The sequence below is a fragment of the Gossypium arboreum genome, chromosome 3 (assembly GCF_025698485.1).
Source record: "Gossypium arboreum isolate Shixiya-1 chromosome 3, ASM2569848v2, whole genome shotgun sequence".
Taxonomy (NCBI): Eukaryota; Viridiplantae; Streptophyta; class Magnoliopsida; order Malvales; family Malvaceae; genus Gossypium; species Gossypium arboreum.
Window position 1 is genome coordinate 136,608,068 of NC_069072.1, and position 27,733 is coordinate 136,635,800.

Sequence of the window (27,733 nt, forward strand, 5' to 3'; positions counted from 1 at the left end):
TTTTTATGGATGAGTGCTGAAATAATATGATGAATAATCATAGAATTGAAGCTTTAATTTTGGTATATGATGATTTTATCAAGTAAAATTGATGGAAATTCATTTTAGGACCTAATTAAGAAAAAGTTTGGAATGAAGGTCTAGTGCTAAAGTTCTGATTTTTAGGGGTTATGAAGAAGTTTAAAATGATAGAATAAAGTATCAATTTAGAAAAATTAGCTCAATTGAGGGGTTAATTGAGCAAGGACTGAATTGTATAAACTGTGAAATTTGGGGCAAAATGGAAATCAACTTTTTTCACTAAAACTGTTTTGGACAGCAGCAGTAGTGTAACTTTGAAAAATCACCAAAAGTTGTATAAATCGAATGGGGATAAATAAAATATGAAATTAAAGCTTATTGAGTCTAGTTTCTTATAAAAGAAACGATGTAAGCAATGGAATTGTGAATTGTGAGATATAATAAATTTTATGAGACAAGGTCAGAATGATTTCGGGTTCCCCTGTTTTGACTTTGGAAAATCATAAAAAGTTGGAGAAAAATAATTAGGGGCGTAAATTTATATGTTTAGAATCCTTAATGAGCCTATTTTCAAGATAAACAAACGATAACATCATTCGAATTTTTTACGAGGATATAATTAATTTTTAGTGAAGAAGAGTCGGAACTGTTAGACAGCAGAACAGGGGTAACTTTAAAGAATAAACTGTACTTATTTGATAAACCAAAAATTCTGAAAATTTTATGGTAAGAAGATATATGAGTCTAGTTTCAGGGAAAATTATCGGATCTTAATTTAGAGTTATATAGCTCCAGATATAAATAATTTAGTGACTATGACACAGATGGACAACTTGAATATTCATAAAAGTAAATAATAAAGATTATAGATAATGTTACTTACAAGTGTGTTATATACATTAAGGATGTGGAATGGAGAGGAGGAGGAGGAAAATATATATGAATATCCACCTAGCATGGCTAATTTGCATGCTTTAGGCTTAGGGACTAAATTGAATAAAAGTAAAACTTCAGGGGTAATTTTGTAAAAATGTCAAAAATGACCAAATTGAAGGGAATGAATTGTTTTATTATCTAAACTAATAAATTGAATGAAATTGTCAATTTAAGATCAGGTGAAAATTAGGAAAATGGTAAATTACCTAAATGCCCCTTAATCTTAATATTTCTGCAATTTCGCCAAGTAAGTTCGTGTACCTTGAATTATATTCTTAAATGCTTGAGATTGTATGTTATTGATGTGAATATGATTTGAATGTTCATTGTATGAAATTTTATGAAACATTGACATATTTGATAAAAGAGGAAGAAATCCCGGTTGAATGAAAGGAAAATTCGATGGATCTCTGAAAAGGAATTGACGGTAAAAAGGATCTAGCCCGGACGGGTGATCCTAACCTGATATAGCCGTTCCAAAGAATATGTGTAAAATGGATTTACCCCGGACGGGTAATCGAATTAGGGTCTGAATTTAGCTTGGACTGGTAATTTAGATCCAAGCTCATTAGAGTAATTGTCGTTGAAGGGGATTTAGTCTGGACTGGTAATCCCGACAATACTCTATGAGTTTATATTACAAGGGATTTAGCTTGGACTGGTAATCCCACTATAAGGATGAGGTTCGCGGGAATGTGCTCTCTGATATGGAATGTGTAAGACCATGGTTGAAAGATACCATGGCAAGTTGATATGAAATGTGTAAGACCATGGTTGAAAGATACCATGGCAACGTGATATGAAATGTGTAAGACCATGGTTGAAAGATACCATGGCAACGTGATATGAAATGAATAAGACCATGGTTGAAAGATACCATGGCAACGTGATATGAAATGAATAAGACCATGGTTGAAAGATACCATGGCAACCTGACATGAAATGAGTAAGACCATGGTTGAAAGATACCATGGCAACATGACGGGAAAATGAATAAGACCATGGTTGAAAGATACCATGGCAACATGACAGAAAACGAGTAAAACCATAGTTGAAAGATACTATGGCATCATGTCGAAGATAAATAAGATCGTGGAAGAGAGACGCCAAGATATCTATTAAACAATTGATATTCAGGTAATATGTATCAGACGGAATGGTTATATGGAATGGTTGTGTGAAATGTTTATAGGAATTGGTCATATGGAAATATATGTACAAAATAGTTATATGAAATAATTAAGAAGATAGATAAATGAAATAAGTATAGGTACATGGAATTTAATTTATGTTAAGTTTAATACGAACTATTACCAAAATAAATATATATAAGATATAAGGAAATGATGGTGCATGAAATATTGATATAACGAAATGAATGATATATGCTTATGAAGAAACAGGAAGAGAATAATATATTTTGTGACATGTACATATATAATTATCTTTGGTATGTTGATACAAGGAAATTATGTAAGTTGAGACTATTATTAAACTCAAGTGTGATATGTTGAGAAAATAGGTATATCAATGTTGAATTTATATGAAATATGTGCAAGTATACTAACAACGTTGTTGTTTGACGCTTAGACAAGTGCCAAGCTATTGATTGAATGGTAACATGTTTAATTATAAGGAGCATTGAAATGGTAAGTACTTAGATGAAAATATAATTTAAGATTTTGCAAAAAAAATTTCTATGATCTCGATTTTATTCCAGCTGGTTTCTAATGTATGCTTTGGGCTTCGAGGGCTCAATAGAGAGACGTTATGATTATTTCAAAATATGAATAATAAATAATTCAAAATTATTTGAAAATGTTCAGTAAACTCTGGTAATGCCTCGTACCCTATTCCGGCAATAATTACGGGTAGGGGGTGTTACATATGCAGAACATATATTAAGTAAATTTAGAACGAAAGATTACAAGCCAGTAGCCACACCAGCAAAACTAGACATGAAAATAAGTGTTGGTTCAACTAGAGAGCCGATAAATCTGACTTTTTTAAAAATATCGTTGGAAGTTTAAGGTACTTGACTATCACATGGCTAGACATCATGTATGTAGTGGGATTAGTTAATAGATACATGGAGAAGCTAAAACAAGATCACATGATTGCAGTAAAGAGAATTTTGAGATATTTCAAAGGTACAATGGATCACAATTTATTTTATACACACTTCCAAAGTTCAAAATTGGTCGGTTATTTAGATAGCGGTTATAGTAGTGACTTGGATGATCACAAAAGTACATTTGGATATTTATTTCAGATTGGCTCCATAACATTTTCACATTCATCAAAAAATAACAAATAGTAGCCCTCTCAACATATTAAGTAGAATATATGGCTGTTGCTACGTGCATGTGTTAAGTAATTTGGTTGAAGAATATTTTGGGTGAATTATCTACCATACAAGAAGGTCCAATTACAATTTGTGTTGACAACAAGTCTATAATATCTCTTGCAAGGAATCCAGTGTCTCATAATCAAAGCAAACATATTGATACAAAGTATCATTTTATTTGAGAGCAAGTGAAATAAAAATATGAAGTTAATTTACTGCAGAAGGAAAGATTAATTGATAGATATTTTTATAAAAACCTTTGAAAATGGATGTATTCCATAAACTCAAAGAAAAGCTCGAATTGAAAAGCTCGGTTTGAGGGGGAGTGTTAGACGCCAATCCAATTTCTCAAGGTCAGCTAAACATGGTCATGATAAGTTGGAAAATATTAGCCTGTAACTTTGAAAAATTTGTAACGTGGCAGCTTGCTAATAATTACTTAAAGGCTAAACATGATGAGTTGGCTAGGCATGATTGGAAGCATTATCCATAATAATGGATGTGTAACAACTGGATTTCATGAAATTAAAGGGATAAGAATGGAGTGTGGAGGCAACCTTTAAATTGGTTTAATTAACTATAAATAGGCCTGAGGTTAGTAATATATAGAGAAGAAAAATTAAAGTGTGTATGTTGAGAGAAAAAGAAAATAGTAGCATGTGTGTGGTAGAAAACTAGAAGTGTATTGTGTAATATTTATGTGTAATAAAATTAATTTCAGTTATTAATTATCCACATGCTTCCAACACACTTGTAAACTAACTCCATATTTCTAATAAAGATATAAATATATTACTTGCTAAGCTAGAAAAGGGCTACACTATTTCAAAAATAAAAACTAGTCAATGATAAGCCTTTATGGATTCACCTATATAAGTCACATCTAAAGTTGCAAAAATAAGAGCTTAATTCCCACTTGTAAATAATCCAAGAAACATGACATGTATAAGGACAACTGAAGGTACTAAACAAACAAGAACAACAACCACTAATTCATCAGCTAATATGTTGCCAAACGTTGAAAACTAAGTGATAAGGGTTTTGTGAAATCTTCTAAAATGTTATTAGGTAAAAGAATTGGAGTGTGTTTAATGTATTTACTAAAATACGTCAATCCTTTTTTTGAAAGACCCGCATAGAAATATGTTACTGACGTGAGTAAAGCTAAAGCAACAGTAGTATTTATATCATTCGTGGCGGTGGGCTAACTCTCCATGAGGTAATTGAATGATTTCCCAAGGTAACAAAACACCAAACTATTTAGAAACAATAATTAATAGAAACATAGTTCCAATAAAGGGAACACATGGACCATATTCTTCTCCAATTTAAGTTTTTCTTACATCTCGAATGAATTCAAGAATATATTCGAAGAAATTTTGACCAACAATTGGGATGGTTTGTGGATTCTGAATAATGATAACGACGGAACCTAATAAGATAGCAATTATAATCCAAGAAGTAATAAGTACTTGGGCATGGACTTGGAAACCTACTATTAACAATAGAAATGTTGGTCTACTTCTACACCAGAGATATCGTATAACCCATTTAGTGCGTTGATGGAACATGATATAACATTCATATTGTCCTTTCACAAAAATAGAAATTTACTTTAAAAAATGAATTATTTTGATTCAATCTTCTCTTGCCTACTCAAATGCAATATTTTTTACACCGAGGAAACTAATCACACAATATTCACAATTTCTTTTATCTCTTTTGTGTGATTCAGGATATAGTAATTGATTCCATAGATTTATGTAGTTCCAAAAAATAATTTACTTATCTTATTATTAATCAAGGATTTCGTATATAGCTAGAACGACCCTTACAAATTATGACTACTAATTTGTTAAAAATTAATCAAATTGAAGTTATAACATCATCATTTGTTGGAATCAGAATATCTGCGAGATTGAGATCGCTATTTGTATCTATTAAATGAATTATTGGAATTCCCAAAGTGATACATTCTCGAAGAGTCGTATATCCTTCTTGCTGATCAACGATGATTACAATATCAGGCAATCTTGTCATATTTTTAATCTTGCCCATATATGTTTCCAAGTGAGATAATTGTGTCTCTTCCACATAGTTGCATCTCTTTTCGGAAGACGATTGAGTCCCCCGTCTTTTGTTCTATTCTCAAGCCCTTGAAATTATGGAGCATCGTTTCTGTAGTGGGCTAATTTGTTAAAATATCACTGAGCAATTTTTTATTAACATAATGACATCAAGCCCTTATTGTAGCTTATGCGGCTGAATCAACGGCTTTATTTTTTGTACCAAAAATTTAGAATTGTTTGCCCTTGCTACATCAAAAACTAAATCACAAGCTTCTGATAAAAAAAAAAGAGAGCAGTTCTACTAAGATTTTTAATATGAATAGCCTTACATTTTGCAGAGATATATGGCGCCATTCTAGGATTCTATTTCCTAGTACCATGACCAAAACAAACTCCTGCTTCCAACATCTCTTCCAAATTTATGTTCTAATATCTTCTTTCCATTTCTCTTTGCACTTCCTCTCTCTCTCTCTCTCTCTCTCTCTTCTACTGGGGATTAGTCATTTATCCACTAGCCAAGCCATTACTTTCTATTCATTATTCTCTTTAACACTATTAACAAATTAACAACTTAAATAACCACAACAAATTATCTTAAGAATCATGAAATTCTATACCTATAAAAGAGTGACCTAATGTATCATGTAAATTGTTTGAAATGCAGGAGTCAAATAATTCTCAATGGTGGAAGAAAATATCTCTCATTTCTCCCCTGAATAATTTTTTTTATTTTGTTTCCAAAAGAACGTTGTTATGTTGCCGTGATCGGAGCACTAATCCTTTAAATTCAGTATCGGTGGGTATCATACCCCTAAGCACAACGTTTTCTTTCAAGCCTTTCAACCAATCAATATGACCTCGAAGAGTAGCTTTTGCTAAAACTCGAATAGTTTCTTGAAAACTTGCTTAAGATATGAAACTTTGAGTGTTCAGAGATGCTCTCGTTATTCCCAATAAAACGATCGATAACAAATCGCAATAATCCAATCAGTTCCTCGGGTAAAAAAAAAACACTAGATATTCTATCTTTTGAAATCTATACTTTTGATGTTATTTGACGTATAATAATTTCTATATGCCTATTATGGATCTGTACCCCCTGAGATCGATAAACGCTTTTGGAACTTATTAACCAAAGAGAGCCGACTTTGCACTATGGTTAACTCAGCACCAATCACAAATCCCAAAGAATTCCAAGAATTCTTGTTATACATTTGTTCCAGCCTTTAATTGTCTTTTCTAGGTTCATCTATTTTGAATCAATCGAATGCACTTCTAACACTTGTTCCACTTTTGGAAGACCTTGCGTTATATCACCAGATCTTGATTTTTCATATATAAATGTAACTAACATATCTCCTTCGTAAAGGATTTCTCCATAATGCCCATGTACAGTTGCTCCTAAAGTCACCATATAAGGCTTAGTTGATCTTATTACTATAGAATCAACTTGAACAATAAAAACTTGACCCAATTTTAGGTGTAGTCCGCTTTTGGCTATACATACATTTTCACAAATAAATTACCCAAGACTAATTATTGTGGACGATTCTTCACAATAATTATGATGATAATGATGATGGGAAAAATACCAATTCAAATTGACTGAACCCAAAAAGATGTTATGGCATGGATCGAAATTATAAATTTGGCCATTTTCAGCTATTAAATAATAGTTAAGTACTTGAAAAGCCTGTTTTAAATTGTCAAGCCTTAAATATTTCACTATTGATGTATGATTATGAGTTATTAAAGGGTAAAATGATGAATAAAAATTCACAATTTTGGGGGTTGTTCCTAAAGGACCCAATAAATTCTTAGTTGGACTGTTTTATCACATTGTGATATTTTACATCGTTGAATGGGCCCATGTGAAAAAAATTAGATGATGACAAAATTATCAAAGATTGGGATTCCTTATTTCTGTTCAATAACGTATTAACAGTTTTGTGATTTTGGCTAAAGGATTGTTGAATCCTTGCGTTGGAATAAATGGAATACAATGGATTTTTATTGGTACGATCTGACCTATGATCAGAAATTAATCATAAACCTAATAGTTCATTTCTTTTTATAATATAAAAAATGAGATTTCACTCAGTCCATTTTTAAGAAATCTTGAATCAAACCATTTGTCCTTACTTCAAAAAATGAAGCACATACCTCTTTAGTGGAATAACTTTTATTGTCTTGGTCCCAACTCAACACTAAACAAGTCCGAACTAGTTTAATACTTGTGTCAGAAATTCTTCGAGTTGGTTTGCCATTTCCATAAAGGATATAATTGACAGCTTGAAGTTGCATATTATCTTTTTCCCGAAATGGATCTTAGGGGAAGAGTGTTGCTAAATTTAGACCATCCGGTATTTCATATGGAGTTACAGGTCAGATGAAAACAAAATACTTTTTCTTGGTAGGTGTGATATGTTGGACATAGATCCAATTTGTGATATGTTGGACATAGATCCAATTTTTTTAATTTTTTTTATTCTTTAGAGTTTGTTTTGCCCGTTCTTGGTGGAATCAAGATGCCACTGTGACGAGATATCTTACCTTATTTCTCGGGAAAATAAATATTACCCAAAAAAAATTTCAGTTCAATCTTTTTTTTTCTCTCCATTTGGACCAATTCGCCCACTTAGCTTCTTGTATTTAAAGTGAATTGGGTATCTACTCCAGTGATACTATTGTTTCGTACCATTATGGAAGAAGATTTAGATAAAATATGCACTTCCTAGAGAATGAAAAAAATCAATCTACTTTCATTTGGTATTTTGGCTTAACCTACTCAATCACATCCTCCTTTTTGACGATTGAATACGCAGTTAGAGTCCCATACTTAGTAATTCCTGATCTCTTTATTTTGTATCGAGTATCATAAAAAAAAAGCAAGAATATTTTTTCTACGAAAAATACCATTTATGGGTATTTCCATCGAGATGCCAGAATGGGAATGCAACATTAGTTCTTTCTCTTGGTGTTGAATAAATTAAAATGGAATAATAAATCTATTTCTTCACCTCTTTGCCAATAAATCAGCATTCTCGTGGAGAATAGCAAAATATCTGAAATCACAATACCTAATACCTATTATTCGATTCAATTCTGAATAATCATAAATCCTATCTTCTTTTTTATCAGAAAAATCTGAACTAAATAAATTGTCTCTCACTTTATCATTATTGATTGAGAATCTAGAAATATATCTTCGTTCGGTAGAAAGATAATGAATGTTTATCTGATCTTAATCCTTGTGGAACGAAAAAGGAACTACACTGAATTTGTACGAATCCCTTGAGAATATCCACAAATTGCTTGTTTTTGGTAAGAGATGGACATTACTACATGTAAATTCGGGAGAATGGTACACATCAGTATTCCATTGCATTTCCCCCTCTAAGTTAGAATAAATATGTTTTCGAACTTTCTCTTTCAAATTTAAAGTGTATGTTACAGCGCAAATCTCAGCAATCACTTGTTCTGATTTTACATATTGATCGTTTTGGACTAAAAAAAACTATTGGTGGAATAGTCAACTTATATATAATATCTTCGCTCTTAATAATTACATACAGGCCCATATAACATAAAAAAGCAGGATGCTCGTGACGTGTGCGTGTAGCACGAACCAAATCGTCATTGAATTTTATTTTTCCATTAAAAGGGGCTCGTACATGTTCTTCAGTACCCTTTATAAATACTCCGCTGGTATGAAAAGTTCTTAATGTTAGTTGCATTCCCGGATCTCCAATAGATTGCCTCATAATAATACCTACAACTTCTCCCAATTTAATCAGGTCACCATGAGTGGGGTTCCGACCATAACATAATCGAAAAATCCAATATGTACCCCTACAAGTAAAAGGAGTTCAAATATTTATTGGCTGTGTCCGAAAGGCTCTAAATCGATCGACAAGCTCAAGCCTAATATCTCGATTTCGAATGGCAATGCACCGCGGACCCATATACATATTGTCTGTTAACACACGACCAATTAATGTTTGGAGAAAAATTCTTTCTAGAAGCGTCCTCTTTTGAGGACTCACAGAAATCTCTTGGATGATGCCACAATTTATTCTGCGTACAATAATGTGTTGAACTAATTCAACAAGCCTGCGCGCAAGATATCCAGCATTTGATGTTCGTATGGTGGTATCCACAACCCCTTTTCAGGCTACGTAACAAGAAATGATATATTCTGTTAAAGACAATCCTTCACGTAAATTGCTTTGAATGGGTAAATCGGTCATTTGTCCTTGGGGATCCGACATTAATCCTCTCGTTCCCACTAATTGGTGCACGTGAGATGCATTTCCTTTAGCTTGTGAAAAAGACATTAGGATTCATTTCTTGTTGCAAACCACATTTCAATAGATTGACGTAATTTTTCTACCGCATCGATCATTTGTCCTTGGGTATCCGATATTAATCCTCTCATTCCCACTAATTGGTGCACGTGAGATGCATTTCCTTTAGCTCCTGAAAAAGACATTATATTGACTGGGTTAAACAGGTTAATCATCCTAAAATTATGATTCATTTCTTGTCGCAAACCATATCTCAATAGATTGGCGTAAATTTTCTACCGCATCGATCATTTGTCCTTGGGGATCTGACATTAATACTCTCATTCCCACTAATTGCACACGTGAGATGTATTTCCTTTAGCTCCTGAAAAAGATATTATATGGACTGGGTTAAACATGTCAATAATCCTAAAATTAGGATTCATTTCTTGTTGCAAACCATATCTCACTAGATTGGCATAATTTTTCTACCGTATCGATCATTTGTCCTTGGGGATCCGACATTAATCCTCTTATTCCCACTAATTGGCGCACGTGAGATGCATTTCCTTTAGCTCCTGAAAAAGACATTTATGGACTGGATTAAATAGGTCAATAACCTTAAAATTAGGATTCATTTCTTGTCACAAACCATATCTCAATAGATTGGCGTAATTTTTCTACCGCATGTACATTCCCAAAATGATGGTGTTTTTCCAAAATCAAACTTTGTTTTTCAACATCTTGGACTAGCCATCCCTTAGAAATAATTTTTTTCTCTTTTTGACACAATGCCTAAAACTATCTATAACCCCTCCCCAACTTATAAATTAGAGGATAATACACTTCAACACACTCGAACTCATGTCTTCCTGCATTGATAACAATACTTATGCCAATCAAATTAAGACTCAATCAACACTTGATTGATGATTTTTAATTTCAAAAATAGTGTTAAAAATTTCCAACATATCCTATTTATTTATATTTTAATTTTTTAAATACCACTTGAAAACATTAGGAAAAAAATTTGAAGGATTAAAGTTGCCAACTAGGAAACCTTAAGTATTTTTACCATATATAGAATTAATTTAGCCAACCTAATTAACTCTCAAATATTGAAACGGCTGTTTTTTTCCTTTTTCTCTTTTTTCAAGATAAAATGACTGTTATTTTATTTTATAATAAACGGCTGTCTTTTCTTCTTACCAAACTCCAAAGGTCTGCTATTATTTAATTTGTCATTTCTTGCATGAACCCAGAAAAACCAGCCAAGCAAAGGAAACAGAAACAGAAGCATCACATTATACTCGCTTCCCTGCAAACCCAATTCTTATTTCTTTGACAAAACAACACAGTGCACGTGTGTTCTAACCCATGTTTTTCTCTTTTTCTAGACTGCTATATAATCCCCTTTGGTTACATCTTTTAGATGCGCAGTGCAGATAAAAGGTTTATTCAGAGAGTTTTATTTTTGGGGTTTTGAAATTTTGCAGGAAATGGCTGACCAGAAAGACAACAAGGACATCAAGGACTCACCTGGTCCTATCCCTGAAGGTTGGGTTTCGCATACCAAGTTCAAAAATGGTATTGAAGTCAAGGTATATATTGAAAAATATGGTATAAAATATAAGTATATGTATATTTATATTTAATAGTTCTTACAGAAAAATATGGTATATTTGAGTCATCAAATAATTTGGATGAATGAACTCAGCATTGGATATGTTGTTCATCTCATCTATTAGATGCGACATCAGTTTAATAATATGTGTCGGTATGTGAGTTGTCCTTAAATAATATAAATTTTTTTTGGATTAATTAATTTTAACAGTTTGTTTGGATTAATTAACAATAACAATTATCGAGAAATTTGCAGACCTACTTATGTCCAGTCACTGAGCAAGAATTCTACACTTATGAAGATCTTATGAGATACGTGAGGTATGCCAAAGCTGCCAAGCTTTCCATCTATACTCCTGTAAGTCTTTACTTCTTCTTCTTTTCCTTATTATTATTTTTTAAAATTTTAATTAATAAAATGGGTTCAAAATAATTAACAAGAAATGCCTTGGATAAGAGATTTTCAAATTTGAATTAACCTGAATCAATAATAAATAATTAAACTGTTTTTACCTATAAATAATATTCTTTTGAAGTAGCTCGATTAATATTGATCGATAAAATTTTATGAATTTAGGTTGATTTGACTTAACAAGACTTGGCTTGTGAACCTGTTTAGAAAATGTTAAATGCATACATATTTATTTATTATGATTATTTTCACATATGTTTAAAATGTATTTTGGCTAATTATTCATTTGTATATATCATTGTTTGACAGGAGTATGTGGAAAACATGAAGAAAGAAGGCCAAAGCTAGTTTCATTTTGGAGAAGAACATGAAGATGAAGATAAAAAAATGAGCCAGCTTGAGTGAAATCTGCAGCAAAATGTTATGTTTAATTCAATAAATGTTGATGGGTTGTGTTTCCATTTCGCAATGTTTGTGTCAGTGTGATTTTCATTTTATTATATGTACTGAGTTCAATGATAAAATTTGCTTTTGGTTTTGGTTGAAATTGTTTTCCATTGTTACTTTTAAGGTTTCCTTCTTTTATTTTTGATGGGGACTGAATCTTCCATTTAAGTGGCTCTCTGGTCATAAATCCTAACTAGATCGTCTTGAGTCTTTATTTTTTACCAATTGAAGGTTTAATCTTGGCTTGATGGTGATGGATGCTCTTTAACGTTGGTGTATTATTTTGTTCAAGATGGTCTTTTTCTGAAGATCAAATGACATGATGAGTGAATTTTTTGATGTGGTGTGTTGTTGGGGAGAGTGGTTGATTTGTTGTGCTTTTTGAAGCTTCAAACGCTGCTTGTGTTTATGGAGTTTCTGGGATTTGCTTTATGGCATCTTTGGTTTTTAGATTAATTTTGATTTGTTTGAATGAGTGTGTAATTGAACCCTTTAACAATAAAACTTTGACAAGTAGCTCTAATAGAGCCTTTCTTGGCAACGAAGAAATTTTGCCAAAATCTTGAACAAGTAAAAAGAATCTGTTCCAACAAATTTGACAGATTGGAGAGGTCTTTAAATTTCTCCATTGTTTCTTTAAATTTTTCTTTCTTGTTGAATTCTTGCATTGATTGTTGTTTGGTAATTCTAAGAACGTGGAACAACCTGTTCAAACAAACTTGACACATTAGAGAGGTCTTTTTGGGGTCATGTCGGATCAAACCCTTGAAGTTTTTCCACCAGGGAGATCAATCAATGGTTAAACCTCCAACTGGGGTAATTGAGGAAGGGATTCGAGTTTGGCAGTACTCTTTAATGGGGCAATTTCTTAGAAGGTCTCCAAATGTTGGTGTGGGTCTTGACGGGGATAATCTTTTATTGTTCAAATTTTCTAATGCTGAAGCCGGCGACTAGTTTTGGCGCATGGTCCCTGGCATATTCAGAATAAGCCTGTTATTTTGCGAGAATGGAAATTTAATATGAAATGATTGGATTTTGATTTGGAAAAAGTTCCCAGTATGGATTCATCTCAAGCAGGTTCCTCTAGAACTGTTTATTAAGAATGGATTGAGTTACATTGCAAGTGTTTGTGGCACTCCTTTATACATGGATGGGGTTATTACTTTTAAACAAAGGTTGGCATATGCTAATGTTTATGTTGTTGTGTTAGCAAATTTAGTCTTATCTAGATTTATAAATGTTATGCTCAATAAGAATTGGTGTAGAAACTAATAAAAATAATTTTTTATTCAAAAATAAAAAAAATTTTAAATAGCAATGATTAGGGTTAAGTCTTAACTGAAAAGGGAAATTAAAATCAAAACTAAAACTATGTAAAGAAAATCACAATCCGACATTAATCCTCTCATTGCCACTAATTGGTGCACGCGAGATGCATTTCCTTTAGCTCCTGAAAAAGACATTATATGGACTGGGTTAAACAAGTCAGTCATCCTAAAATCAGGATTCATTTCTTATCGCAAACCATATCTCAATAGATTGGCGTAATTTTTCTATCGCATTGATCATTTGTCCTTAGGGATCAGACATTAGTCCTCTCATTCCCACTAATTGGTGCACATGAGACGCATTTCTTTTAGCTCGTGAAAAAGACATTATATGTAGTGGGTTAAATAGGTCAGTCATCCTAAAATTAGGATTAATTTCTTGTCGCAAACCACATCTCAATAGATTGGCGTAATTTTTCTACCGCATCGATCATTTGTCCTTGGGGATCCGACATTAATCCTTTCGTTCCCACTAATTGGTGCACGTGAGATGCATTTCCTTTAGCTCCTAAAAAGACATTATATTGACTGGGTTAAACAGGTCAATCATCCTAAAATTAAGATTCATTTCTTGTTGCAAACCATATCTCAATAGATTGGGGTAATTTTTCTACCGCATCGATCATTTTTCCTTGGGGATCAGACGTTAGTCCTCTCATTCCCACTAATTGGCGCACGTGAGATGCATTTTCTTTACCTCCTGAAAAAGACATTATATGGACTGAGTTAAACATGTCAGTAATCCTAATTTTTCTACCGCGTGTACATTCCCAAAATGATGGTGTTTTTCTAAAATCAAACTTTGTTTTTTAGTATCTTGGACTAGCTATCCCTTAGAAATAATTTTTTTTTCTTTTTTGACACAATGCCTAAAATTATCTATAATCCAACATTAACAACAATGCTTATGCCAATCAAATTAAGACTCAATTGATGCTTGATTGATGATTTTTAATTTCAAAAATAGTGTTAAAAATCTCCAACATATCCTATTTATTCATATTTTAATTTTTTAAATACCACTTGAAAACATTAGGAAAAAAATTTGAAGAATTAAAGTTGCCAACTAGGAAACCTTCAGTATTTTTACCATATATAGAATTAATTTAGCCAACCTAATTAACTCTCAAATATTGAAACGGCTGTTTTTCCTTTTTCTCTTGTTTCAAGATAAAATGACTGTTATTTTATTTTATAATAAACGGCTGTCTTTTCTTCTTACCAAACTCCAAAGGTCTGCTATTATTTAATTTTGTCATTTCTTGCATGAACCCAGAAAAACCAGCCAAGCAAAGGAAAATGAAACAGAAACATCACATTATACTCGCTTCCCTGCAAACCCAATTCTTATTTCTTTGACAAAACAACACAGTGCACGTGTGTTCTAACCCATGTTTTTCTCTTTTTTCTAGACTGCTATATAATCCCCTTTGGTTACCTCTTTTAGATGCACAGTGCAGACAAAAGGTTTATTCAGAGAGTTTTATTTTTGGGGTTTTGAAATTTTGCAGGAAATGGCTGACCAGAAAGACAACAAGGACATCAAGGACTCACCTGGTCCTATCCCTGAAGGTTGGGTTTCGCATACCAAGTTCAAAAATGGTATTGAAGTCAAGGTATATATTGAAAAATATGGTATAAAATATAAGTATATGTATATTTATATTTGATAGTTCTTACAGAAAAATATGGTATATTTGAGTCATCAAATAATTTGGATTAATGAACTCAGCATTGGATATGTTGTTCATCTCATCTATTAGATGCGACATCATAGCCCGTACGGTAGTTTAATAATATGTGTCGGAATGTGAGTTGTCCTTAAATAATATAAATTTTTTTTGGATTAATTAATTTTAACAGTTTGTTTGGATTAATTAACAATAACAATTATTGAGAAAATTGCAGACCTACTTATGTCCAGCCACTGAGCAAGAATTCTACACTTATGAAGATCTTATGAGATACGTGAGGTATGCCAAAGCTGCCAAGCTTTCCATCTACAGTCCTGTAAGTCTTTACTTCTTATTTTCCTTATTATTATTTTTTAAAATTTTAATTAATAAAATGGGTTCAAAATAATTAACTAGAAACGCCTTGGATAAGAGATTTTCAAATTTGAATAAACCTGAATCAATAATAAATAATTAAACTGTTTACCTATAAATAATATTCTTTTGAAGTAGCTCGATTAATATTGATCGAAAAATTTTATGAATTTAGGTTGATTTGACTTAACAAGACCTGGCTTGTGAACCTGTTTAGAAAATGTTAAATGCATACATATTTATTTATTATGATTATTTACACATATGTTTAAAATGTAGTTTGGCTCATTATTCATTTGTATATATCATTGTTTGACAGGAGTTTGAGGAAAACATGAAGAAAGAAGGCCAAAGCTAGTTTCATTTTGGAGAAGAACATGAAGATGAAGATAAAAAAATGAGCCAGCTTGAGTGACATCTGCAGCAAAATGTTATGTTTAATTCAATAAATGTTGATGGGTTGTGTTTCCCTTTCGCAATGTTTGTGTCAGTGTGATTTTCATTTTATTATATGTACTGAGTCGTTCAATGATAAAATTTGCTTTTGGTTTTGGTTGAAATTGTTTTCCATTGTTACTTTTAAGGTTTCCTTCTTTTATTTTTGATGGGGACTGAATCTTCCATTTAAGTGGCTTTCTGGTCATAAGTCTTAACTAGATGGTCTTGAGTTCTTATTTTTTACCAATTGAAGGTGTGATCTTGGCTTGATGGTGATGGATGCTCTTTAACGTTGGTGTATTATTTTGTTCAAGATGGTCTTTTGCTGAAGATCAAATGACTTAATGAGTGAATTTTTTGGTGTGGTGTGTTGTTGAGATAGGGGGGAGAGGTTGATTTGTTGTGCTTTTTGAAGCTGCAAACGCTGCTTGTGTTTATGGAGTTTTTGGGGTTTGCTTTATGGCCTCTTTGGTCTTCAGATTAATTTTGATTTGTTTGAAGGAGTGTACAATTTAACCCTTTAAGAATAAAATTTTTACAAACTCAACTAGTAGCTCTAATAGAGCCTTTCTTGGAAACGAAGAAAATTTGCCAAAATCTTGATCAAGTAAAAAGAATCTGTTCCAACAAATTTGACAGATTGGAGAGGTCTTTAAATTTCTCCATTGTTTCTTTAAATTTTTATTTTTTGTAGATTTCTTACATTGATTGTTTTTTGGTAATTCTGAGAACATGGAACAATCTGTTCAAACAAACTTGACACGTTAGAGAGGTCTTTTCGGGGTCATGTCGGATCAAACCCTTGAATTTTTTCCACCAGGGAGTCATGATAGATCAATCAATGGTTAAACCTCCAACTGGGGTAATTGAGGAAGGGATTCGAGTTTGGCAGTACTCTTTAATGGGGCAATTTCTTAGAAGGTCTCCAAATGTTTGTGTGAGTCTTGACGGGAATAATCTTTTATTGTTCAAATTTTCTAATGCTGAAGCCGGAGACTACTTTTGGAGCATGGTCCCTGGCATCTTCAGAATAAGCCTGTTATTTTGTGAGAATGGGAAACTAATATGAAATGATTGGATTTTGGTTTGGAAAAAGTTCCCTGTATGGATTCATCTCAAGCAGGTTCCTGTAGAACTGTTTATTAAGAATGGATTGAGTTACATTGCAAGTGTTTGTGGCATTCCCTTATACATGTATGGGCTTATTGTTTTTAAACAGAGGTTGGCATATGCTAATGTTTATGTTGTGGTTTTTGCAAATTTAGTCTTAGGTTTATAAATGTTATGCTCAATAAGAATTGGTGTTGAAACTAACAAAAATAATTTTTATTTAAAAATAATTTTTTTAAATAGCAATGATTAGGGTTAAGTCTTAACTGAAAATGAAAATTAAAATTAAAATTAAAACTAAAACTAAAACTAAAACTAAAACTATGTAAAAAGAAAATCACAATTAGAATTTAAGAAAAATCGATACGTTGAAAATTTAGTTGAATGCAAAATTTCAGTTTCGATTTATAGGTTTAATCATTGATGTAAAAATAATTTTAATATTTTATTATAAATTGGTTATAATTATTAACGAATGCATAACAACCAATCTTTTCATACTTTTGGATAATCAAAATAATCACTATTGATTAATTCTTTTATCGATGAATAATCCTGTAACAAACGCCTAAAATTTAATTTGTCAATAACGTTAAGAATGAAAGAGAGACAATAATAGTTAATGAATATACAAACAAAATTTATTTAAATTATGTAAGATATCCTCATAATATGAACTGAAAACGTAGCTTATACCCTTTCATACTATTTTCCATAAGTATTAAAATCATTAAACAATTACAAATTTAATCATTTTAATTAACAAGACAAAAGTTATCAAATATCAGCACTATATTTGGCAACTCCTAATATTTGGTAGGCTTTGGATTCTCTGGATGGAGGGTATTCGTCTAGTTTTGGTAGCTGTTACTAACCAATGTTTTATCTTGTAGTACTCTTTACAAGAATAGAAAGATCTTTTTCATTGCTGTTTATGGAAACAATGATGGTAGATTGAGAAGGAATTTGTGGGCTCACTTGGAGAGAAGTAAATAATTAATTGGTTCTAGTCTCTGGTTGCTTGGGGGGAGGGGGGGGGGGGGTGGAGATTTCAATGTAATTGCCAGACCTGAGGAGAGCTCTAATTTTGATGGTGCCCATTCGATTACCTTTGGTATGAGGGTTTTCAAATTTGCCTAGACAATTTGGAAGTTCAAGATCATGCTTGTAGTAGTAGGTCTGGTTTTACATGGACTAAAAATCAGTAGGAGAGGTTTGTAGCAAAAAAAGTTGGACTGGGTGTTGGTGAATCCGCATTGGATTAGCATGTTACCTCGGAATTTCAAAGGCAGTGGTAGAAGAATTGTTACAGTATGTTCTCCCAGCTGAGGCTCGGGAAAATTTGGTAAAGGAAATTACTAATGAGGAGATTAAAGATGTTATATTTGAGCAAGGTAATAACAAGGCTCTAGGCCTTGATGGATATTCATCCCTATTTTCCAAAGCAGCTTGGTCTATTGTTGGGCAAGATTTCATTGTAAGATACTTCTTCCAAACATAAAAATTCTCCCTGCTTTCAATTCTACCATTGCTGTTCTTGTTCCCAAGTGTCAAAGTCCTAATTCTATTAAAGTCTTTAGACCTATTTCTTGTTGTTCAATGGTTTACAAGTGAATTACCAAGATAATGGTTAAAAGACTCTCTCCATATTTCCCATGATCTCTTCTCGTTAGAGTACATTTGTACAAGGTAGAAGCATCATTGATAACAAGTTATTGGCACATGAATTAGTCAAAGCCTATGGTAGAAGTACTCTCTCCCCCAGATGTGCTTTTAAGATCGACCTTCAAAAAGCCTATAAGTCTCTTAATTGGGAGTGTTTACTTGTTGTTCTAGATGCTAAAGGAATGTCGAACTTTGTTGCAAGGAGATGGAAACAAGAGTTCACTTGTTCTATGGATGTAGTTTCTGAAAGATAGTTTGGAAAAGTACCGTTGATCTCTATCATATTCAGAAGGATGTTATGGACAAAATCAAGAACTTCAATGGGCTTGAACCAAGTTGAAAGAGAAGAGTTTACTTACCGTATCTTGAATCTAGCTTGTACTTCTTTTGTTTATTTGGTTTGGAAGGAAAGGAACCAAAGGCAATTTAGGGGACTGTCTAGTAATGAGCAACTACAGTGGTGAAGCGTAGTGGATGCCCTAAAATAGTAAAATTGTAATTTAAATCCTTTATAATTTATAAAATTTTAAATTAATAATGATAAAATTATACTTTAATTTCTTTGAAAATGATAAAATTTTGATTTAACCCTTTCAAAATTATAAGATATATAATATTAAAATGAGCAACTAATTGTTATAAATGTAAAAAGAGTTGTCCAAATTAGATTACAGGGTAGAGGGACTGATGGGTTTGATTTTGTTAGTAGTAGATTATGTACAGAAAGTGATTAAAATATTTTTTACATACAAAGTTATTATATTGTAAGAGTGTTTTTACTATATTTATACAATAATTTAAGTTCATGATTGAATTACTATTACGAATCAATCGGGCATCAATTTAGTTAGTAAAATTATAGAAATATCTTTTATAATTAAAATAAATTATATTTAGTCTTTTAATTTTTAATAAAATTTAATAAAAAATTTGCATGTGATTGAATTTGAACCTATATTATTTACATCAATAAGACATTTACAAATTCAATTTTATCATTTTTGCCACTAGTTGGGTAACTGTGGTAGCTTTTAAAATTTGGTACAATAGCAACTTTAACCTCAACCTTTATAAATGATGTCAATTTAGTATTGAATCTAAAAAATTCAACCCTCAACATTTACAAATGATAGTATGAAAGTTATAATTACCTTAAATTTTTAGGTGTTTCTATTTTTGTATTTCTTTTATCAAATTTAGCAAATATATATATTTTTACTTTTTAAGTGAAATGGGCACAAAGAAAAGTAAAATTGTAAAGAAAAAATCAAATTACATAATGCATAAGTATGGAGGGCTAGATTTTTCAGAATCAAGACTAAATAAACACAATGTAGAAATGTTGAAGGTTAAAGTTTCTATTATGTGAATTTTAAAAGATGTCACCCCAACCAGTGACTAAAAAGGACAAAATTAAATAGTTGGGTAATAATTTTGTAACTTTTTATAATTAAGTGATGAAAAAGAAATTTACTAATAATTGGGTAACTACTAATACAGTTTACCTTAACATTGAAAAGTATAAATATATCAAAATAAAACTTTGTTTGAACTAGTAAAAGATAATTTTATAAATGTTACTAACATTTGTTCAAATCTAAACAATTGTAACTTTTTATTGATTTTTATTAGAAAATAAACAAGATAGAAATACATCCTAAAATTATTGTAGGGATTTTTGTTATTTGAATAATATAAAATCTAGAAAAATATGCTTCATTATATTTGAACTAAAATATTATAAATTTAATATATTTATCATTTCAATTAAAGTTTTATTTAATTTTAATATTTTTATAAATATATTTATTATTATTTTTCAATTTAATATTAAATTATATTTAAAAATTTTAAAATAAAATTCTTAAAATAAGCCCACTTGGTAAAGTTGCTCTTTTGTCAAAGTTCCTTGCAATAATGTTTCCCACTTTATGTGGGGCTGCAATCGGATACAGATTATTTGGCAAGTTTTTACTTCAACGTGTTAAACGCAAAGGAGAAAAAATTGTATCAATTAGGGTTTTTTACTAAAATGGGACAAAAAAATAAAAAAAATGTCAAAATAATATAAAGCAAAAATTATGTATCAAAATGGTACATTTGGGGTGGTGCCGCCTATGGCAGAGGCGTGACCACCCCATGTCAAATCAAAAATTACTGTTGCTGCCTGTCAAATTGTGACACAGGACTGAAATGTAATAATATAAAATATTTAGGGACCTGTTATGAATTGTTTCATTTAGAATGGCTACTGAAAAAAAGGAGAAAGGGTGTCGCCTAACAGTGTGGCGGCACCAAACTTTAAATATGGCTAATATGAGTAAAAACCATAAGTTAATGGCTTATTTAACTACAAAAATAGGTTAAGGGCTTGTTTAAAAACAATATAGTGAGTTGAAGGGGAATAAAAAGAAAATAATAAATAAGGAGGGCTAACAAGGCAATTAGCCATATTTAAAGTTTGGTGCCGCCACAATGTTAGGCAGCACCCTTTCTCCTTTTTTTCAGCAGCCATTCTAAATGAAACAATTCATAACAGGTCCCTAAATATTTTATATTATTACATTTCAGTCCTGTGCCACAATTTGACAGACAGCAACAGTAATTTTTGATTTGACATGGGGTGGTCACGCCTCTGCCATAGGCGGCACCACCCCAAATGTACCATTTTGGTACATAGTTTTTGCTTTGTATTATTTTGACATTTTTTTTTATTTTTTTGTCCTATTTTAATAAAAAACCCTATCAATTAAGATGGTCACGTCATTTTGTTTCATTTTCTAATTATTAACTAATATTTTAATATTTTTTATATTATTTATATATAATTTTAGTAATTTGTTAAACTTAAACTTTGAACTATAAACTCTCAAACTCAAACCTTAAACCTTAAACTCGACCCTTAAATCCTAAACTTGAATCTTGAACCCTGAATCTTGAATTTGGCATTTTAATTTAAGGTTCAGAGTTTTGAGTTTGAGGTTCGGGGTTCGGGATTCAGGATTTAAGTGCAAGGTTCAGGTTAAAATTTACCAAAATTATGTATTAATGAGATATAAAAAATTGTTGAAATGTCATTAAGTAATTGGAAAGAGATATACGATGACGTGCATGACACCCTGTTTCATAAAATCTTTTCTCTTTAGTCATTAATTTTAGCTAAATTTAGTTTTAACCTTTAAAAAAATATAATTTAACCATCAATTTTTTAAAAAATATTATTATTTTAATGTAAATACTAAGTAAAACATTAAATTTTAAAATATGATATCCTCATAATTCATGTGTATTCGTTCAAAATGGAAATCACAATATAAATACAAATGGAACATCTGGATTCAGGGGTAAGAGAAGAAAAAAAAGAGTGGCTTGATGGAGCTTGTAATTCTTGTCCCATGTTGTTTCTTCCTCATAGCTTTAATAAAGTTCCTTTATGAGTACATGTGGATACCTCTCCGTATAGAACATATGATGAATTCGCAGGGAATCAAAGGACCTCCTTACAAATTCATCTATGGAAACAACAAACAAGTTACCAAAATGAGAATGGAAGCATCAAGCAAATGTTTGGCCTTAACAGATGATATATTTCCCAAAGTACAGCCACATTTTTACACCTGGATCAACAGATATGGTAAGATCCATGCATGTTTTTCATCATGGTTTCTATTTTATGGCTCCAAGAAAAGATAGATCCTTTTTTCTTTTATGTGATTAGGGAAGAATTATCTTTCTTGGAGCGGTGTTCGAGCTGAACTGGTGATTTCAGACCCCGAACTTGTCAAAAAGGTTCTAAGAAATAGTGAAAAAAAATTTCCAAAAAGGAAGCTTTCAGATATTGGTGAGAAGCTGTTGGGAAATGGGCTTGCGTTCATTGAGGGGGGAAAATGGGCAAAGCATCGAAAGCTGGCCGATAAAGCTTTCCATGGGGAAAGGCTAAAGGTAAATCCTTGAAATATATAAATTAGTTGTAATTATACATAGAGTACTGCAATATAATCAGAGCACTAACATATTGGAGGATTGTTTGGGCAGAACATGACTCCAACAATAATTGCTAGTGTTGAAACAATGCTAGAAAAGTGGAAAGCTCAAGAAAGCAAAGAGATTGAAGTATTCGAAGAATTCAGATTATTGACTTCAGAAGTGATATCAAAAACAGCTTTCGGTAGCAATTACTTGGAAGGGGAGAATATTTTTGTCATGCTCAAAAAGTTGAACATACTTGTGAGCCGAAATATTTCCAAGACTACGATTCCTTTCATTAAGTATGTTCCCTCTAAATCTGTTAATCCCATGTTTTTCCTTGATTGTGTTCTCAATCCCCATGGATATAGTTTTCTCCTTATATATGGCTGACCTTGGTTTGCTTTCACAGCAAATTATGGAAATCTGCTGATTTGCTAGAGTCTGAAAAACTTGAAAAAGGCATACAAGATTGTGTGATGGAGATAATTAAGAAAAGAGAAGACAAAGTTGTGGGTGGAGAAGCTGACAGCTTCGGTGATGATTATTTGGGATTACTTGTAAATGCTTATCATGATTTGAACGATAAAAACAAGCTTTCATTAGAAGACTTGGTAGGTGAATGCAAAACAATCTACTTTGCTGGTCAATCAACTCTTAATTCATTGCTTTCATGGATAGTCCTACATTTGGCAATCCATGGAGATTGGCAAGAAAAAGCAAGAAGAGAGGTGATTGACATATTTGGTAACCAAAATCCGCATCTTGAAGGCATCCCCAAACTCAAAACGGTAAGTAAACTATAAAACCAAGAATTTAAATTGTGATCGCTACACTAACACATTTCTATTTTTCAAACAGATGTCTATGATCATCAACGAAACTCTAAGATTGTATGGTCCAACAAATGGCCTGCCAAGAGAAGTTGCAAGAGAAGTTCAGTTAGAAAAGCTAGTCTTGCCTGCTAATATAGATATTCTGGTTCTAAACAGCAGACTTCATCGTGACCCTTATTTGTGGGGTGATGATGCACATCTTTTTAAACCGGAGAGATTCTCCGAAGGGATTGCCAAAGCTACCAACTACAACGCTGCTGCATTTTCCCCTTTCGGATTGGGACTTCGATCTTGTGTTGGTATGACCTTTGCAATGATAGAAACCAAGATTGTTCTCTCCATGATTCTACAACGTTACAGCGTTTCCCTCTCCCCCACCTATGTCCACTCACCAATACCTATTATCTCCCTTGTACCACAACATGGAATTCAAGTAATTCTTGAGTCACTGCATAATAATGCTTGTAGTACATAGCTGTTAAGAAACAGGGGTTTAGCATAATTGGTTTATGTTTGTTTCTGATTAGATTAAAGACATGTTTAAGTTATCTATTAATTCAAGTGTCTTTCCGTAATTCGACCACATAATAATACCTAGTATTAGTTAAAAGTTTAATAATAAATGAGCCAATATTTACTCCTCTTTTATTTTACACGTAAAAAGCATTGAGGATAATACACAAAAAGATATTAATGTATTTAATTGATATTTTATTACACTAATTCGTTAAAAATGTTTAAGTATACAAAGACGAATACACTAGATTCTAGCAGCACATATAGGACTTATCCTTCTACAAAGCCCCTTTTACAAGCCAAAAAGATCTTGTACACAATTTCGTTGAAAGAATCATATTTAAATTTCCTATTTGAATTTTGGTCATCAATGAAGATGTCTTACAATATTATAAATTTTTCATTTCTTTAGAAAATGCACTCCAATTCCAAAATTTTCTCTCTTTTTTTCCTTCAAATTTTATCAAATCAATTGAAATTCAATGAGATTAAGGAATACTAAAAATCTTATCACACGTGTTTGCATGTAAAAGTCACAAATTTAAAACACAAATGTGTGTTTAAAGAAACACACAATAAATTCATTTTAGTATGAAATTTAATGACTCTTTATCATATGATTATTTTGGACCATATCTTGCTTACATTTGCTTAGTTTTTTTTTTTTAGTGTTTTTATATGTTTTAAATTCATTTTAGTTGATTTGACTTTCTTGTTTATGTTTGCATTGTAAACATGGTGGTGTTTTTCACACATTTAGTTTTAATAAAATATTTCATGTGGCATTTGCAAGTAAAATAGGTTTGGAAATATGTCAATACATGGAACCATGAAATTAAATACACTTAGCCTAAAGTTGATCCAATGTGATGATTGGCAATTCAATGCTCAAAGATTCAAAATTTGTAATTTGGACACATTCAGAACTTCTAATCAGAACACTACTTAGTGTTCCAATCATTTCTCGAGCTCCAAGACTCTAGTATACTTTATATCATTGGAAAGGGATTTTGAAGATCTATTCAAATATCGGAACACCAATGCTAAAATGCATCAAGGAGAATCCAAAAGTAAAGAAAAATTTATAAGCTTCACATTGATGGACAATTTTGACGCATTTTCATGTTTGGGTCATATCTCTTTAACATACTTGGAGTTTGGAGTTGAAATTTCTATAATGAATGTACAAGATGCAGATATTCAATCAACTTTCTTTGATTTTTAGCTTTTGGAGTCGTTAACTTGAACAAAAGAAGTCATCGAATAATATGTAAAAAATGATTCCAAAAGATGACAAAGAAGTGAGCCTGGCAATTTATTACTAGCAACTCTTTTGCATTGTCATTTTCCTCTTCCCAAATCTTTATAAACAACCTTTAGTTTCAAAATAGGAGGCATCTTGGAATTGATATCAAGAACATTTTCCTGTTAATTTTTGTTTGTTTCTTTATCCTTGTAAAATCTCAAGTTTCTTATATCTATTATGTCTTTCTATCTAAGTTTGAGTTGTTTAATTTTGTTACGTTATTTTAAGTTTTCAATGCTGAGGTGAAAGGGTGAGACTCTTGGCAAATATTAAGGTAAATTTCATTATTATTTGAGCTAAAATTAATTATCAATAACTTGCTATAATCATACTTGTAAAGTAAGATTTTTTTTTATTTGTTATAGACAATAGATGGAACAATGAATGATTGGATAAATTAACTTTGGTTTGTTAAAGACATATAAAAATTGATATAATAAATATTTGAAATCTTTTTTATAAATTTTGAAGTTATTAAGTTATTATAACACCATATTTTTGGACTGCACTTAAATAGCTGAACTTTCATATTGCACCATACTTTGTTTATGGATTCATTCGCTGAACTCTTGGGCTTATATATCGGACAATCATATTGGACACTCATTTGATGGCATATCTTTGCTTATAGATTCATATGCTTAATTATTAGACATATATTGCTAAATTATCCGATTGAAACCTCCATTTTGTGTGGATGCTAATTGAGGAATAACATTAGGTATTAAAATTTAATCTTAATATGATACCAAAATTGGATCCTCTAACCTTAACACATTTTCTTCTGGATATTTGTTTTTATTATTATTTTGAGTTAATTCTTGCATTGATTTTTATTTACATTTCTAGTGTTTTTTTATTTCTCCCACTGTCATTTTTTGACACTCATTCTAAAGTTTGGTATTGCACCAAAAGAACAAATTAACTTATATATGAAATCAATTTACCAATGAGTTTTTTAGGCCTAATTTATTAATGAGTATCGAATTTATAAATAGATTAAGATTTATCAAAAGGTTTATTCACTTGATGTCCCTAAATTATAGATTAAATTTTAAATTAATATCTAAACTTTAAAAAATATTTAAATCATCGAATTTTAAATAATATTCTAATTTGAAAATTTTAATTTTGGACTAACAAAGAAAATAATATTAGATTGTAAGACCTCATCTCTTTCATGATATTTTAATTATTATTTTATCATATTATTACATACAAGGTTTAATTGGACGGTATTTTTAAACTAATAAAATTATCATTGAAAGGATAAATAAATTAGTATAAAAATAAATGCCGGGCTGCACTAAAACCCGGACCAACAGGTCCACCCTTTACACCCGGACCTATAACCCAATACGTGTTTGATCAAATATAAAGTCAATGTCTCTCTGGAAGAGCAAAAGATGGGAGTAGCAGCATCTGCGTCTCTTTACACATCAGATATGGTGTTCATCAACATCATGTCATCAAATCTCCTCAGCTGTACGGACATTCTGAAGAAGAAAAAATTGAAGTAAAAGTAAATTGCATATAAAAGAAAGCTTGGAAATTCAGTAGTAGTGAAACATTACATACCCCAAATGGCTTGTGAATTGAAGCATGGCATTCCATCATCCTGTATGTCTTCAAATATCTGCAACTGTGGCTCAATCAGGATCGCCCAATGATAATTCAACCACATCCTCTACTATATGCACATTAAAGTCCTATAAACCTGATACTTGTTAGAATGTGGCCCTCCATGCAGCTCATGCACCAGTCATCAGACCTAGCAGAGCAGGCCAAGACCAGAAGCTGCCAAGCCACTGTGCTGAAGCTGTTTATTTTGTTTCTTTTGCAACCATAGTTTGTGTAATGTGTTCTAGTTCATTTTAAACTTAGATTAGTTTACATTTGATGTAATTTGATGATGTAGGAGCTGATGACCAACTTTACTTAAGTGTACAAGTTTAGTTTTGTAAGTTCCAATGTATTAGTGGTAGTTGGTATAGTATTGGAACCCACCATTGTTTGAAAAGTCAAATGGGGTGGGCACCGAAAGTAGAAAGTAATATTGGTTGGCAAGTTGGGTTAAAAGTTGGCATGGGATAATTGCAATTTTGGTCCCTAATTGTATAGGGACATTGCAAGTTGATCCTTGAACCTCAACTATAAATAGGCCTAACCATTACTTACTTTCTTCATCCCATAATTGCCATTCTCTACTTAAGGCATTATTCTCTCTCTATTTGTAAATTTCACTTGTAATTTTGGAGTGAAATATATTTGGTAGTGCTCGAGGACGTAGGCAAAATTTCTTTGAACCTCGTTAAAATTCGTGTTCTTTATTATTTGTTTTGCATATTTTGTGAATGTGATTGTAGTGATTTATTGTGC

General features: G+C 31.6%; 1 protein-coding gene and 1 pseudogene across 1 annotated transcript; one reads left to right on the forward strand and one right to left on the reverse strand.

Annotated features, from left to right (window-relative positions):
- Positions 1-4,146: 4,146 nt before the first annotated feature.
- LOC128290664 (ATP synthase subunit a, chloroplastic-like) lies at positions 4,147-4,954 on the reverse strand (annotated as a pseudogene).
- A 17,217-nt stretch (positions 4,955-22,171) lies between these two features.
- On the forward strand, positions 22,172-24,007 carry LOC108475341 (cytochrome P450 CYP749A22-like). The gene is made up of 5 exons (XM_017777304.1): positions 22,172-22,364; positions 22,449-22,672; positions 22,766-22,998; positions 23,109-23,487; positions 23,558-24,007. Exons 1-5 carry the CDS (start codon positions 22,172-22,174, stop codon positions 24,005-24,007), a joined length of 1,479 nt encoding a protein of 492 aa, XP_017632793.1.
- The last annotated feature ends 3,726 nt before the right edge of the window (positions 24,008-27,733 follow it).

Excerpts from the sequence above, each read along its gene's own strand:
- LOC108475341 (XM_017777304.1), top strand. The coding sequence starts at position 22,172 with ATGTGGATACCTCTCCGTATAGAACATATGATGAATTCGCAGGGAATC. Across the intron at positions 22,365-22,448 it reads CACCTGGATCAACAGATATG|GGAAGAATTATCTTTCTTGG; the intron begins GTAAGATCCATG and ends TTATGTGATTAG. Across the intron at positions 22,673-22,765 it reads TCCATGGGGAAAGGCTAAAG|AACATGACTCCAACAATAAT; the intron begins GTAAATCCTTGA and ends TTGTTTGGGCAG.